Genomic DNA, 18,670 nt, shown 5'->3' with positions numbered 1-18,670 from the left:
ATCTCTCTATATATATATATATATATATATACAGTACTTCTATAGTAGAACTAGTTAGATCCATCTCTATATATTCAGTACTTCTATAGTAGAACTAGTTAGATCCATCTCTCTCTCTATATATATACAGTATTTCTATAGTAGAACTAGTTAGATCCATCTATTTTATATATATATATATACAGTACTTCTATAGTAGAACTAGTTAGAGCCATCTCTCTCTATATATATAGTACTTCTATAGTAGAACTAGTAAGATCCATCTCTCTCTATATATACAGTACTAATATAGTGGAACTAGTTAGAACCATCTCTCTCTATATATATACAGTACTTCTATAGTAGAACTAGTAAGATCCATCTCTCTCTATATATACAGTACTACTATAGTAGAACTACTTAGATCCATCTCTCTACATATATACACAGTACTTCTATAGTAGAACTGGTTAGATCCATCTCTATATATATATATACAGTACTACTATAGTAATACTAGTTAGATCATCTCTATATATACAGTACTTCTATAGTAGAACTAGTAGATCCATCTCTATATATATACAGTACTTCTATAGTAGAACTAGTAAGAACCATCTCTCTATATATATACAGTACTTCTATAGTAGAACTGGTTAGATCCATCTCTTCTATATATATATACAGTACTTCTATAGTAGAACTAGTTAGATCCATCTCTCTATATATATACAGTACTTCTATAGTAGAACTAGTTAGAACCATCTCTCTATATATATACAATACTTCTATAGTATAACTAGTTAGATCCATCTCTATATATATACAGTACTTCTATAGTAGAACTAGTTAGATCCATCTCTCTCTCTATATATATAGTACTACTACAGTAGAACTAGTAAGATCCATCTATATATATATATATATACAGTACTTCTATAGTAGAACTAGTTAGATCCATCTCTCTATATATATACAGTACTTCTATAGTAGAACTAGTAAGGTCCATCTCTCTATATATATACAGCACTTCTATAGTAGAACTAGTAAGGTCCATCTCTCTATATATATACAGTACTTCTATAGTAGAACTAGTAAGGTCCATCTCTCTATATATATACAGTACTTCTATAGTAGAACTAGTTAGATCCATCTCTCTCTCTATATATATATATATATATATACAGTACTTCTATAGTAGAACTTGTTAGATCCATCTCTCTATATATATACAGTACTTCTGTAGTAGAACTTGTTAGATCCATCTCTCTCTATATATACAGTACTTCTATAGTAGAACTAGTTTGATCCATCTCTCTATATATACAGTACTTCTATAGTAGAACTAGTTAGATCCATCTCTATATATATACAGTACTTCTATAGTAGAACTAGTAAGAACCATCTCTATATATATACAGTACATCTATAGTAGAACTAGTTAGATCCATCTCTATATATATATATATATATATACAGTACTTCTATAGTAGAACTAGTTAGATCCATCTCTCTATATATACAGTACTTCTATAGTAGAACTAGTAAGATCCATCTCTATATATATACAGTACTTCTATAGTAGAACTAGTTAGATCCATCTCTCTCTCTCTATATATATATATATATACAGTACTTCTATAGTAGAACTAGTTAGATCCATCTCTCTCTCTATATATATACAGTACTTCTATAGTAGAACTAGTTAGATCCATCTCTCTCTCTATATATACAGTACATCTATAGTAGAACTAGTTAGATCCATCTCTCTATATATATACACAGTACTACTATAGTAGAACTAGTAAGATCCATCTCTCTCTATATATATACAGTACTTCTATAGTAGAACTAGTTAGATCCATCTCTCTCTCATATATACAGTACTTCTATAGTAGAACTAGTTAGATCCATCTCTCTATATATATACAGTACTTCTATAGTAGAACTAGTAAGATCCATCTCTCTCTATATATATACAGTACTTCTATAGTAGAACTAGTAAGATCCATCTCTCTATATATATACAGTACTTCTATAGTAGAACTAGTTAGATCCATCTCTCTCATATATATACAGTACTTCTATAGTAGAACTAGTTAGATCCATCTCATATATATATATATATTTATATATATATATATACAGTACTTCTATAGTAGAACTAGTAAGAACCATCTCTCTATATATATACAGTACTTCTATAGTAGAACTGGTTAGATCCATCTCATATATATATATACAGTACTTCTATAGTAGAACTAGTTAGATCCATCTCTCTATATATATACAGTACTTCTATAGTAGAACTAGTTAGAACCATCTCTCTATATATATACAATACTTCTATAGTATAACTAGTTAGATCCATCTCTATATATATACAGTACTTCTATAGTAGAACTAGTTAGATCCATCTCTCTCTCTATATATACAGTACTACTACAGTAGAACTAGTAAGATCCATCTCTATATATATATATACAGTACTTCTATAGTAGAACTAGTTAGATCCATCTCTCTATATATATACAGTACTTCTATAGTAGAACTAGTAAGGTCCATCTCTCTATATATATACAGCACTTCTATAGTAGAACTAGTAAGGTCCATCTCTCTATATATATACAGTACTTCTATAGTAGAACTAGTAAGGTCCATCTCTCTATATATATACAGTACTTCTATAGTAGAACTAGTTAGATCCATCTCTCTCTATATATATATATATATAGTACAGTAGCCTCTCTTATATATACAGTACTTCTATAGTAGAACTAGTAGATCCATCTCTATATATATACAGTACTTCTATAGTAGAACTAGTTAGATCCATCTCTCTCTCATATATATACAGTACTTCTATAGTAGAACTAGTTAGATCCATCTCTCTATATATATATATACAGTACTTCTATAGTAGAACTAGTTAGATCCATCTCTCTCTTATATATACAGTACATCTATAGTAGAACTAGTTAGATCCATCTCTCTATATATATACACAGTACTACTATAGTAGAACTAGTAAGATCCATCTCTCTCTATATATATACAGTACTTCTATAGTAGAACTAGTTAGATCCATCTCTTCTCTGTATATATATACAGTACTTCTATAGTAGAACTTGTTAGATCCATCTCTCTCTATATATACAGTACTTCTATAGTAGAACTAGTTAGATCCATCTCTATATATATATATACAGTACTTCTATAGTAGAACTAGTTAGATCCATCTCTCTATATATACAGTACTTCTATAGTAGAACTAGTTAGATCCATCTCTATATATATACAGTACTTCTATAGTAGAACTAGTTAGATCCATCTCTCTCTATATATACAGTACTTCTATAGTAGAACTAGTTAGATCCATCTCTCTCTTATATATATATACAGTACTTCTATAGTAGAACTAGTTAGATCCATCTCTCTCTCATATATACAGTACTTCTATAGTAGAACTAGTTAGATCCATCTCTCATATATATACAGTACTACTATAGTAGAACTAGTAAGATCCATCTCTCTCATATATATACAGTACTTCTATAGTAGAACTAGTTAGATCCATCTCTCTCTGTATATATATACAGTACTTCTATAGTAGAACTTGTTAGATCCATCTCTCTCATATATACAGTACTTCTATAGTAGAACTAGTTAGATCCATCTCTCTATATATATATATACAGTACTTCTATAGTAGAACTAGTAAGATCCATCTCTATATATATACAGTACTTCTATAGTAGAACTAGTTAGATCCATCTCTCTCATATATATACAGTACTTCTATAGTAGAACTAGTTAGATCCATCTCTCTATATATATATATATATATATACAGTACTTCTATAGTAGAACTAGTAAGATCCATCTCTCTCTATATATATACAGTACTTCTATAGTAGAACTAGTAAGCACCATCTCTATATATATACAGTACTTCTATAGTAGAACTAGTTAGAATCCATCTCTCTCTATATATACAGTACTTCTATAGTAGAACTAGTTAGATCCATCTCTCTATATATACAGTACTTCTATAGTAGAACTAGTAAGATCCATCTCTATATATACAGTACTTCTATAGTAGAACTAGTTAGATCCATCTCTCTATATATATATACAGTACTTCTATAGTAGAACTAGTAAGATCCATCTCTTATATATATACAGTACTTCTATAGTAGAACTAGTTAGATCCATCTCTCTCATATATATACAGTACTTCTATAGTAGAACTAGTTAGATCCATCTCTCTATATATATACAGTACTACTATAGTAGAACTAGTTAGATCCATCTCTATATATATATACAGTACTTCTATAGTAGAACTAGTTAGATCCATCTCTCTCTATATATACAGTACTTCTATAGTAGAACTAGTAAGATCCATCTCTATATATACAGTACTTCTATAGTAGAACTAGTTAGATCCATCTCTCTATATATACAGTACTTCTATAGTAGAACTAGTTAGATCCATATCTCTCTCTATATATATATATATATACAGTACTTCTATAGTAGAACTAGTTAGATCCATCTCTCTATATATAAAGTACTTCTATAGTAGAACTAGTAAGAGCCATCTCTCTCTCTCTCTATATATATATATATATATATATATATACAGTACTTCTATAGTAGAACTAGTAAGATCAATCTCTCTCTATATATACAGTACTTCTATAGTAGAACTAGTTAGATCCATCTCTCTCTATATATACAGCACTTCTATAGTAGAACTAGTAAGAACCATCTCTCTCTATATATATACAGTACTTCTATAGTAGAACTAGTAAGATCAGTCTCTCTCTATATATATATACAGTACTTCTATAGTAGAACTAGTAAGCTCCATCTCTATATATACAGTACTTCTATAGTAGAACTAGTTAGATCCATCTCTCTCTATATATATACAGTACTTCTTTAGTAGAACTAGTTAGATCCATCTCTCTCTATATATATACAGTACTTCTATAGTAGAACTAGTAAGATCCGTCTCTATATATATATACAGTACTTCTATAGTAGAACTAGTTAGATCCATCTCTCTCATATATATACAAGTACTTCTATAGTAGAACTAGTTAGATCCATCTCTCTCTATATATACAGTACTTCTATAGTAGAACTAGTTAGATCCATCTCTCATATATATACAGTACTTCTATAGTAGAACTTGTTAGATCCATCTCTCTCTATATATACAGTACTTCTATAGTAGAACTAGTTAGATCCATCTCTCTATATATATACAGTACTTCTATAGTAGAACTAGTTAGATCCATCTCTCTATATATACAGTACTTCTATAGTAGAACTAGTAAGAACCATCTCTCTCTATATACAGTACTACTATAGTAGAACTAGTAAGAACCATCTCTCTCTATATATACAGTACTACTATAGTAGAACTGGTTAGATCCATCTCTATATATATATATATATACAGTACTACTATAGTAGAACTAGTAAGAACCATCTCTCTCTATATACAGTACTACTATAGTAGAACTGGTTAGAACCATCTCTCTCTATATATATAGTACTTCTATAGTAGAACTAGTAAGATCCATCTCTCTCTATATATACAGTACTAATATAGTGGAACTAGTTAGAACCATCTCTCTCTATATATATACAGTACTTCTATAGTAGAACTAGTAAGATCCATCTCTCTCTATATATACAGTACTACTATAGTAGAACTACTTAGATCCATCTCTCTACATATATACACAGTACTTCTATAGTAGAACTGGTTAGATCCATCTCTATATATATATATACAGTACTACTATAGTAGAACTAGTTAGATCCATCTCTCTCTTTTATATATATATATATATATACAGTACTTCTATAGTAGAACTAGTTAGATCCATCTCTCTATATATATACAGTACTTCTATAGTAGAACTAGTAAGGTCCATCTCTCTATATATATACAGTACTTCTATAGTAGAACTAGTAAGGTCCATCTCTATATATATACAGTACTTCTATAGTAGAACTAGTAAGGTCCATCTCTCTATATATATACAGTACTTCTATAGTAGAACTAGTTAGATCCATCTCTATATATATACAGTACTTCTATAGTAGAACTAGTAAGAACCATCTCTCTATATATATACAGTACTTCTATAGTAGAACTGGTTAGATCCATCTCTATATATATATACAGTACTTCTATAGTAGAACTAGTTAGATCCATCTCTCTATATATATACAGTACTTCTATAGTAGAACTAGTTAGAACCATCTCTCTATATATATACAATACTTCTATAGTATAACTAGTTAGATCCATCTCTATATATATACAGTACTTCTATAGTAGAACTAGTTAGATCCATCTCTCTCTCTATATATACAGTACTACTACAGTAGAACTAGTAAGATCCATCTCTATATATATATATACAGTACTTCTATAGTAGAACTAGTTAGATCCATCTCTCTATATATATACAGTACTTCTATAGTAGAACTAGTAAGGTCCATCTCTCTATATATATACAGCACTTCTATAGTAGAACTAGTAAGGTCCATCTCTCTATATATATACAGTACTTCTATAGTAGAACTAGTAAGGTCCATCTCTCTATATATATACAGTACTTCTATAGTAGAACTAGTTAGATCCATCTCTCTCTTATATATATATATATATACAGTACTTCTATAGTAGAACTTGTTAGATCCATCTCTCTCTATATATACAGTACTTCTATAGTAGAACTTGTTAGATCCATCTCTCTCTATATATACAGTACTTCTATAGTAGAACTAGTTAGATCCATCTCTCTATATATACAGTACTTCTATAGTAGAACTAGTTAGATCCATCTCTATATATATACAGTACTTCTATAGTAGAACTAGTAAGAACCATCTCTATATATATACAGTACATCTATAGTAGAACTAGTTAGATCCATCTCTATATATATATATATATAATACAGTACTTCTATAGTAGAACTAGTTAGATCCATCTCTCTATATATACAGTACTTCTATAGTAGAACTAGTAAGATCCATCTCTATATATATACAGTACTTCTATAGTAGAACTAGTTAGATCCATCTCTCTCTCTCTATATATATATATTCAGTACTTCTATAGTAGAACTAGTTAGATCCATCTCTCTCTCTTATATATACAGTACTTCTATAGTAGAACTAGTTAGATCCATCTCTCTCTCTATATATACAGTACTTCTATAGTAGAACTAGTTAGATCCATCTATATATATATATATATATATATATATATATATATATACAGTACATCTATAGTAGAACTAGTTAGATCCATCTCTCTATATATATACACAGTACTACTATAGTAGAACTAGTAAGATCCATCTCTCTCTATATATATACAGTACTTCTATAGTAGAACTAGTTAGATCCATCTCTCTCTCTGTATATATATACAGTACTTCTATAGTAGAACTTGTTAGATCCATCTCTCTCTATATATACAGTACTTCTATAGTAGAACTAGTTAGATCCATCTCTCTATATATATACAGTACTTCTATAGTAGAACTAGTAAGATCCATCTCTATATATATACAGTACTTCTATAGTAGAACTAGTTAGATCCATCTCTCTCTATATATACAGTACTTCTATAGTAGAACTAGTAAGATCCATCTCTATATATATATACAGTACTTCTATAGTAGAACTAGTTAGATCCATCTCTCTCTATATATACAGTACTTCTATAGTAGAACTAGTAAGATCCATCTCTCTATATATATACAGTACTTCTATAGTAGAACTAGTAAGATCCATCTCTCTATATATATACAGTACTTCTATAGTAGAACTAGTAAGATCCATCTCTCTATATATATACAGTACTTCTATAGTAGAACTAGTTAGATCCATCTCTCTCTATTATATATATACAGTACTTCTATAGTAGAACTTGTTAGATCCATCTCTCTCTATATATACAGTACTTCTATAGTAGAACTAGTTAGATCCATCATATATCGTCTTCTATATATATATATACAGTACTTCTATAGTAGAACTAGTTAGATCCATCTCTCTATATATACAGTACTTCTATAGTAGAACTAGTAAGATCCATCTCTTATATATACAGTACTTCTATAGTAGAACTAGTTAGATCCATCTCTCTATATATATACAGTACTTCTATAGTAGAACTAGTTAGATCCATCTCTCTCTCTATATATATATACAGTACTTCTATAGTAGAACTAGTTAGATCCATCTCTCTCTATATATACAGTACTTCTATAGTAGAACTAGTTAGATCCATCTCTCTTTATATATATATATATATATATATACAGTACTTCTATAGTAGAACTAGTTAGATCCATCTCTCTCTATATATACAGTACTTCTATAGTAGAACTAGTTAGATCCATCTCTCTCTATATATACAGTACTTCTATAGTAGAACTAGTTAGATCCATCTCTCTCTATATATATACAGTACTTCTATAGTAGAACTAGTTAGATCCATCTCTCTCTATATATACAGTACTTCTATAGTAGAACTAGTTAGATCCATCTCTCTCTATATATATACAGTACTTCTATAGTAGAACTAGTTAGATCCATCTCTCTATATATACAGTACTTCTATAGTAGAACTAGTTAGATCCATCTCTCTCTATATATATACAGTACTTCTATAGTAGAACTAGTTAGATCCATCTCTATATATATATACAGTACTTCTATAGTAGAACTAGTTAGATCCATCTCTCTCTATATATACAGTACTTCTATAGTAGAACTAGTAAGATCCATCTCTCTCTATATATACAGTACTACTATAGTAGAACTAGTTAGAACCATCTCTCTATATATATACAGTACTTCTATAGTAGAACTAGTAAGATCCATCTCTCTCTATATATACAGTACTTCTATAGTAGAACTAGTTAGATCCATCTCTCTCTATATATACAGTACTTCTATAGTAGAACTAGTTAGATCCATCTCTATATATATACAGTACTTCTATAGTAGAACTAGTTAGATCCATCTCTCTCTATATATACAGTACTTCTATAGTAGAACTAGTTAGATCCATCTCTCTATATATATACAGTACTTCTATAGTAGAACTAGTTAGATCCATCTCTCTCTCTATATATACAGTACTTCTATAGTAGAACTAGTTAGATCCATCTCTATATATACAGTACTTCTATAGTAGAACTAGTTAGATCCATCTCTCTCTATATATATCAGTATTTCTATAGTAGAACTAGTTAGATCCATCTCTATATATATACAGTACTTCTATAGTAGAACTAGTTAGATCCATCTCTCTCTATATATACAGTACTTCTATAGTAGAACTAGTAAGATCCATCTCTCTCTATATATACAGTACTTCTATAGTAGAACTAGTTAGAACCATCTCTCTCTATATATATACAGTACTTCTATAGTAGAACTAGTAAGATCCATCTCTCTCTATATATACAGTACTTCTATAGTAGAACTACTTAGATCCATCTCTCTACATATATACACAGTACTTCTATAGTAGAACTGGTTAGATCCATCTCTCTATATATATATACAGTACTTCTATAGTAGAACTAGTTAGATCCATCTCTCTATATATACAGTACTTCTATAGTAGAACTAGTTAGATCCATCTCTCTATATATATACAGTACTTCTATAGTAGAACTAGTAAGATCCATCTCTCTATATATATACAGCACTTCTATAGTAGAACTAGTAAGGTCCATCTCTATATATATACAGTACTTCTATAGTAGAACTAGTAAGATCCATCTCTCTATATATATACAGTACTTCTATAGTAGAACTAGTTAGATCCATCTCTCTCTCTATATATATATATACAGTACTTCTATAGTAGAACTAGTAAGATCCATATCTCTCTCTATATATACAGTACTTCTATAGTAGAACTAGTTAGATCCATCTCTCTCTATATATACAGTACTTCTATAGTAGAACTAGTTAGAACCATCTCTCTATATATATACAGTACTTCTATAGTAGAACTAGTTAGATCCATCTCTATATATATACAGTACTTCTATAGTAGAACTAGTAGATCCATCTCCTCTCTATATATAGTACTCTACAGTAGAACTAGTAGATCCATCTCATATATATACAGTACTTCTATAGTAGAACTAGTTAGATCCATCTCTCTATATATATACAGTACTTCTATAGTAGAACTAGTAAGATCCATCTCTCTATATATATACAGTACTTCTATAGTAGAACTAGTAAGATCCATCTCTCTATATATATACAGTACTTCTATAGTAGAACTAGTTAGATCCATCTCTCTATATATATACAGTACTTCTATAGTAGAACTAGTTAGATCCATCTCTCTCTATATATACAGTACTTCTATAGTAGAACTAGTTAGATCCATCTCTCTATATATATACAGTACTTCTATAGTAGAACTAGTTAGATCCATCTCTCTCTATATATACAGTACTTCTATAGTAGAACTAGTTAGATCCATCTCTCTATATATACAGTACTTCTATAGTAGAACTAGTTAGATCCATCTCTATATATATACAGTACTTCTATAGTAGAACTAGTAAGAACCATCTCTCTATATATATACAGTACTTCTATAGTAGAACTAGTTAGATCCATCTCTCTCATATATATATACAGTACTTCTATAGTAGAACTAGTTAGATCCATCTCTCTATATATACAGTACTTCTATAGTAGAACTAGTAAGATCCATCTCTATATATATACAGTACTTCTATAGTAGAACTAGTTAGATCCATCTCTCTCTCTATATATATATATATATACAGTACTTCTATAGTAGAACTAGTTAGATCCATCTCTCTCTCTATATATATACAGTACTTCTATAGTAGAACTAGTTAGATCCATCTATCTATATATATACAGTACTTCTATAGTAGAACTAGTTAGATCCATCTCTCTATATATATACACGTACTTCTATAGTAGAACTAGTAAGATCCATCTCTCTCTATATATATACAGTACTTCTATAGTAGAACTAGTTAGATCCATCTCTCTCTGTATATATATACAGTACTTCTATAGTAGAACTTGTTAGATCCATCTCTCTCTATATATACAGTACTTCTATAGTAGAACTAGTTAGATCCATCTCTCTCTCTCTATATATATATATATACAGTACTTCTATAGTAGAACTAGTTAGATCCATCTCTATATATTCAGTACTTCTATAGTAGAACTAGTTAGATCCATCTCTCTCTCTATATATATACAGTATTTCTATAGTAGAACTAGTTAGATCCATCTATATATATATATATATATATACAGTACTTCTATAGTAGAACTAGTTAGAGCCATCTCTATATATATATATACAGTACTTCTATAGTAGAACTAGTAAGAACCATCTCTATATATATACAGTACTTCTATAGTAGAACTAGTTAAATCCATCTCTCTATATATATACAGTACTTCTATAGTAGAACTAGTTAGATCCATCTCTCTATATATACAGTACTTCTATAGTAGAACTAGTAAGATCCATCTCTGTATATACAGTACTTCTATAGTAGAACTAGTTAGATCCATCTCTCTCTATATATATACAGTACTTCTACAGTAGAACTAGTAAGATCCATCTCTATATATATACAGTACTTCTATAGTAGAACTGGTTAGATCCATCTCTCATATATATACAGTACTTCTATAGTAGAACTAGTTAGATCCATCTCTCTCTATATATATACAGTACTTCTATAGTAGAACTTGTTAGATCCATCTCTCTATATATATACAGTACTTATATAGTAGAACTTGTTAGATCCATCTCTCTCTATATATACAGTACTTCTATAGTAGAACTAGTCAAATCCATCTCTCTATATATATACAGTACTTCTATAGTAGAACTTGTTAGATCCATCTCTCTCTATATATACAGTACTTCTATAGTAGAACTTGTTAGATCCATCTCTCTCTATATATACAGTACTTCTATAGTAGAACTAGTTAGATCCATCTCTATATATATACAGTACTTGTATAGTAGAACTTGTTAGATCCATCTCTCTATATATATACAGTACTTCTGTAGTAGAACTAGTTAGATCCATATCTCTCTCTCTATATATATATACAGTAGTTCTATAGTAGAACTAGTTAGATCCATCTCTCTCTCTATATGCAGTACTTCTATAGTAGAACTAGTTAGATCCATCTCTCTATATATACAGTACTTCTATAGTAGAAGTAGTAAGATCCATCTCTCTCTCTCTCTCTCTCTCTCTCTCTCTATATATATATATATATATATATATATATATATACAGTACTTCTATAGTAGAACTAGTAAGATCCATCTCTCTATATATATACAGTACTTCTATAGTAGAACTAGTTAGATCCATCTCTCTATATATATACAGTACTTCTATAGTAGAACTAGTAAGAACCATCTCTCTCTCTATATATATATATATATACAGTACTTCTATAGTAGAACTAGTAAGATCCATCTCTCTCTCTATATATACAGTACTTCTATAGTAGAACTAGTAAGCTCCATCTCTATATATACAGTACTTCTATAGTAGAACTAGTTAGAACCATCTCTCTCTGTATATACAGTATTTCTATAGTAGAACTAGTTAGATCCATCTCTATATATACAGTACTTCTATAGTAGAACTAGTAAGATCCATCTCTATATATACAGTACGTCTATAGTAGAACTAGTAAAATCCATCTCTATATATATATACAGTACTTCTATAGTAGAACTAGTAAGCTCCATCTCTATATATATATACAGTACTTCTATAGTAGAACTAGTAAGATCCATCTCTCTCTATATATACAGTACTTCTATAGTAGAACTAGTTAGATCCATCTATATATATATATATATATACAGTACTTCTATATATATATATATACAGTACTTCTATAGTAGAACTAGTTAGATCCATCTCTCTCTATATATACAGTACTTCTATAGTAGAACTAGTAAGATCCATCTCTCTCTCTATATATACAGTACTTCTATAGTAGAACTAGTAAGCTCCATCTCTATATATACAGTACTTCTATAGTAGAACTAGTTAGATCCATCTCTCTCTATATATACAGTACTTCTATAGTAGAACTAGTTAGATCCATCTCTATATATACAGTACTTCTATAGTAGAACTAGTAAGATCCATCTCTATATATACAGTACGTCTATAGTAGAACTAGTAAGAACCATCTCTATATATATATACAGTACTTCTATAGTAGAACTAGTTAGATCCATCTCTCTATATATATACAGTACTTCTATAGTAGAACTAGTAAGATCCATCTCTCTCTATATATACAGTACTTCTATAGTAGAACTAGTTAGATCCATCTATATATATATATATATATACAGTACTTCTATATATATATATACAGTACTTCTATAGTAGAACTAGTTAGATCCATCTCTCTCTATATATATACAGTACTTCTACAGTAGAACTAGTAAGATCCATCTCTATATATATACAGTACTTCTATAGTAGAACTGGTTAGATCCATCTCTATATATATACAGTACTTCTATAGTAGAACTAGTTAGATCCATCTCTCTCTATATATATACAGTACTTCTATAGTAGAACTTGTTAGATCCATCTCTCTATATATATACAGTACTTATATAGTAGAACTTGTTAGATCCATCTCTCTATATATATACAGTACTTCTATAGTAGAACTAGTTAGATCCATCTCTCTATATATATACAGTACTTCTATAGTAGAACTTGTTAGATCCATCTCTCTATATATATACAGTACTTCTATAGTAGAACTAGTTAGATCCATCTCTCTATATATACAGTACTTCTATAGTAGAACCAGTTAGATCCATCTCTATATATATATACAGTACTTCTATAGTAGAACTAGTTAGATCCATCTCTCTATATATATATACAGTACTTCTATAGTAGAACTAGTTAGATCCATCTCTCTCTATATATATACAGTACTTCTATAGTAGAACTAGTTAGATCCATCTCTCTCTCTCTCTCTCTCTATATATATATATATATATATACAGTACTTCTATATATATATATACAGTACTTCTATAGTAGAACTAGTTAGATCCATCTCTCTCTATATATATACAGTACTTCTATAGTAGAACTAGTAAATCCATCTCATATATATACAGTACTTCTATAGTAGAACTAGTTAGATCCATCTCTCTCTATATATATACAGTACTTCTATAGTAGAACTAGTAAAATCCATCTCTATATATATACAGTACTTCTATAGTAGAACTAGTAAGATCCATCTCTCTCTATATATACAGTACTTCTATAGTAGAACTAGTTAGATCCATCTCTATATATACAGTAATTCTATAGTAGAACTAGCTACCTCTGTTTCACTATACAGGTATTTGGGCCAGCTTCCCGGACACTGATTGAACATCGCCCTGGACTAAAAAGGCAATTTTAATTGAGAATCTCCATTGATCATGCCTTTTAGTCCAGTACTCGTGTTTCTGTCTGTAAGACCACTTACAGTCCTGACAGGAAATCCATGTCTCAAATGTTGAAGGCATTAGTGAATACATAGGAGAGGGAGAGGAGAGAGGAGAGAGGAGAGGAGAGGGGGTAGAGAGAGAGAGAGAGAGAGAGAGAGGAGGGAGAGAAAGAGAGGAGAGGAGAGGAGAGGAGAGGAGAGGAGAGGAAGAGGAGAGGGGGTAGAGAGAGAGAGGAGGAGAGGGAGAGGGAGAGGGGGTAGAGAGAGGAGGGAGAGAAAGAGAGGAGAGGAGAGGAGAGGAGAGGAGAGGAGAGGAGAGGACAGGAGAGGAGAGGAGAGGAGAGGAGAGGAGAGGAGAGGAGAGGAGAGGGAGAGGGGAGGAGAGAGAAGAGAGAGGAGAGGGAGAAGAGGGAGAGAAGACAAGAGGTCTAATTACTCCTGTCCATCGACGTTGAAGTGAAGCCTGTCCCAGTCTGATGCCGTGGACGGTTAGATCAGCCCTGAACCGCGAGGTCAGCATAGAGCTGCTTCTCAGTCCGTCTTCCTCATCACATCACTCTGTTTATCCGGGGGGAGACAGGAAAACCAGCCTCACGTCAGTCCTCCAGGGCCCTGTCCCCAACGGCACTATATTCCCTCTGTAGTGCAGAGCTTCAGGGTGGCTGCGTAGGGAACAGAATTTCATTTCAGACACAGTCCCGCAGCTGTAGAGTTTATCCTGTAGGACTTGTTGTCTTGACTCGTCTAATGGCAATGACACAGTGTCAGTGTCGGCACGCCCTTTGACCTCTATATCTTTCTCCTCTATCTGTTTAATAACAATATATATATATATATAGAGAGAGAGATATATTTGATCAAACTAAATTTTAAAAATAACTTCTCTCTCCCCTCCAGGCCGTCCTCGGCTGCTGTACCAGCTGGCTGGCGTGGTGCCCTCCCCACTCCTCCTGGAGCTGTTGAGCTGTCCGCTGTGTAGCCGCGCCCTAGAGGGCATGGAGCTGGACCTGAGCGACCTGGAGGGTTCTAGGGGAGAGGCCCACACCCTGCACGACTTCCCCCAGGGAGGAGAGGGGCTGGGCGGCCGCGGGAGGCGCCGGCGGAAGGCAGGGCTGGGGGTAGGGCTGGGGCTCGGGGTGAAGAGGGCCAGTAACAGGCTGGTGGAACTGGGGAAAGGATTCAGAGACAGACTGAAACGCATCGTAGACAGCAAGTACTTCAACAGAGGGATAATGATCTCCATCCTCATCAATACTCTCAGTATGGGGATAGAATACCATCAACAGGTAGGACTACAGAGGGGGGGGTGGAGGGGGGGGGGGGAGGGGTAGAGGGGGGGTGGAGGGGTGGAGGGGGGTGGAAGGAGGGGGGGGTGGAGGGGTGGGTGCGATCCTCATCCCCTCTCTCCTGTCTCCGCGCCGGGCTCCGCGCCGGTCGCCGCGCCGGTCGCCTCGCCTCATCCCCCCTCTCTCCTCATCCTCTCCTCTCCTGTCTCCTCTCCTGTCTCGTCTCCTCTCCTGTCTCCTCTCCTGTCTCCTCTCCTGTCTCCTCTCCTGTCTCCTCATCCCCTCTCTCCTGTCTCCTCATCCCTCCTCTCCTGTCTCCTCTCCTGTCTCCTCTCCTGTCTCCTCTCTGTCTCCTCTCCTGTCTCCTCATCCCCTCCTCTCCTGTCTCCTCTCCTGTCTCCTCTCCTGTCTCCTCTCCTCATCCCCTCTCTCCTGTCTCCTCTCCTCATCCCCTCTCTCCTGTCTCCTCTCCTCATCCCCTCTCTCCTGTCTCCTCTCCTCATCCCCTCTCTCCTGTCTCCTCATCCCCTCTCTCCTGTCTCCTCTCCTGTCTCCTCTCCTGTCTCCTCTCCTGTCTCCTCTCCTCATCCCCCCTCTCTCCTCATCCCCTCTCTCCTGTCTCCTCTCCTCATCCCCTCTCTCCTGTCTCCTCTCCTCATCCCCTCTCTCCTGTCTCCTCTCCTCATCCCCTCTCTCCTGTCTCCTCTCCTCATCCCCTCCTACTCCTCTCTCCTCTCTCTCCTGTCTCCTCTCCTCATCCCCTCTCTCCTGTCTCCTCTCCTCATCCCCTCCTCTCTCCTCTCCCATCCCCTCTCTCCTGTCTCCTCTCCTCATCCCCTCTCTCCTGTCTCCTCTCTGTCCAGCCGGTGGAGTTGACTGACATCTTGGAGATCAGTAACATCGTGTTCACCTGCATGTTCCTCCTGGAGATGGTGTTCAAGCTGCTGGCCTTCGGCCTCTTCGGCTACATCAAGAACCCCTACAACATCTTCGACGGCATCATCGTCATCATCAGGTGGGTGAGGAAGATCTCTCCTGCAGTGTGTGTGTGTGTGTGTGTGTGTGTGTGTGTGTGTGTGTGTGTGTGTGTGTGTGTGTGTGTGTGTGTGTGTGTGTGTGTGTGTGTGTGTGTGTGTGGTGTGTCGTGTCGCTGTGTGTGTGTGTGTGTGTGTTATAGTAAAGCGTCGTGTGTTCCAGTGTCTGGGAGATCATTGGACAGGCGGACGGCGGTCTGTCCGTCCTGCGGACGTTCCGTCTGCTTCGTGTCCTGAAGCTCGTCAGGTTCCTTCCTGCCCTACGCAGACAGCTGGTGGTTCTGATGAAGACTATGGACAACGTGGCCACCTTCTGCACACTACTGATGCTCTTCATCTTCACCTTCAGGTAACACACACACACACAGACACACACACACACACACACACACACACACACACTGTTACGTACGCATCTTGGAGGAGGGAACGCAATGCCCCGCTACATCTCAACGCCCGTGGCGTGAAAAAAATATATGTGATCGTAGGTGATGGGGGGGGGAAAGACGGCAGAGAGACAGAGAAAAATACAGTTTACAGGGAATGTATTATTCCTAAACACGGGAATTTTGGGGGGGGAAATGGGACTGGATGGAACCAAAACAAAGAAAGTAAAAATTAGTCTCCTTTCCTACCTATATCTGCCTTCCCACTACTTCCCTAACCTGTAGCACCGCCTGGTGCGCTAACCAACATACAGGGGGTGGTCCTCCCAGGTCTTACCTAGCTAGCACCGCCTGGCGCGCTAACCAACACACAGGGGGTGGTCCTCCCAGGTCTTACCTAACCTGTAGCACCGCCTGGCGCGCTAACCAACATACAGGAGGTGGTCCGCCCAGGTCTTACCTAGCTAGCACCACCTGGCGCGCTAACCAACATACAGGGGGTGGTCCGCCCAGGTCTTACCTAGCTAGCACCACCTGGCGCACTAACCAACATACAGGGGATGGTCCGCCCAGGTCTTACCTAGCTAGCACCACCTGGCGCGCTAACCAACATACAGGGGGTGGTCCACCCAGGTCTTACCTAGCTAGCACCACCTGGCGCGCTAACCAACATACAGGGGATGGTCCGCCCAGGTCTTACCTAGCTAGCACCACCTGGCGCGCTAACCAACGTACAGGAGGTGGTCCGCCCAGGTCTTACCTAGCTAGCACCACCTGGCGCGCTAACCAACATACAGGGGGTGGTCCGCCCAGGTCTTACCTAACCTGTAGCACCGCCTGGCGCACTAACCAACATACAGGGGGTGGTCCGCCCAGGTCTTACCTAACCTGTAGCACCGCCTGGCGCGCTAACCAACATACAGGGGGTGGTCCGCCCAGGTCTTACCTAACCTGTAGCACCGCCTGGCGCACTAACCAACATACAGGGGGTGGTCCGCCCAGGTCTTACCTAACCTGTAGCACCGCCTGGCGCGCTAACCAACATACAGGGGGTGGTCCGCCCAGGTCTTACCTAACCTGTAGCACTGCCTGGCGCGCTAACCAACAAACAGGGGGTGGTCCTCCCAGGTCTTACCTAGCTAGCACCACCTGGCGCGCTAACCAACATACAGGAGGTGGTCCGCCCAGGTCTTACCTAGCTAGCACCACCTGGCGCGCTAACCAACATAAAGGGGATGGTCCGCCCAGGTCTTACCTAACCTGTAGCACCGCCTGGCGCGCTAACCAACATACAGGGGATGTAAAAACACACAGGTGGGTAAAACAGAGACGTAGAGAGACATGATGATAATTACAGAGACAAGTATCACACACACACACACACACACACACACACACA

At 35.3% G+C, this 18,670-nt stretch overlaps 1 protein-coding gene across 1 annotated transcript in view; it reads left to right on the top strand.

The window, feature by feature from the left end:
- The window catches only part of LOC106595197 (voltage-dependent T-type calcium channel subunit alpha-1H), a 172,719-nt gene that overhangs the window by 88,990 nt on the left and 65,059 nt on the right, over window positions 1–18,670 (top strand). Inside the window, exons 12-14 of the mRNA XM_082973147.1 lie at window positions 15,463–15,851; window positions 16,715–16,866; window positions 17,049–17,234. Of these exons, the coding sequence (XP_082829273.1) occupies window positions 15,463–15,851; window positions 16,715–16,866; window positions 17,049–17,234 (727 nt within the window). The remainder of the gene's footprint in view (window positions 1–15,462; window positions 15,852–16,714; window positions 16,867–17,048; window positions 17,235–18,670) is intronic.

Source organism: Salmo salar, chromosome 03 (genome assembly GCF_965601325.2).
Source record: "Salmo salar chromosome 03, fSalSal1, whole genome shotgun sequence".
In the NCBI taxonomy this organism is placed as follows: domain Eukaryota; kingdom Metazoa; phylum Chordata; class Actinopteri; order Salmoniformes; family Salmonidae; genus Salmo; species Salmo salar.
Note: the sequence above shows the minus strand (reverse complement) of the source record. Positions and strands in the feature narration are given on the sequence as shown.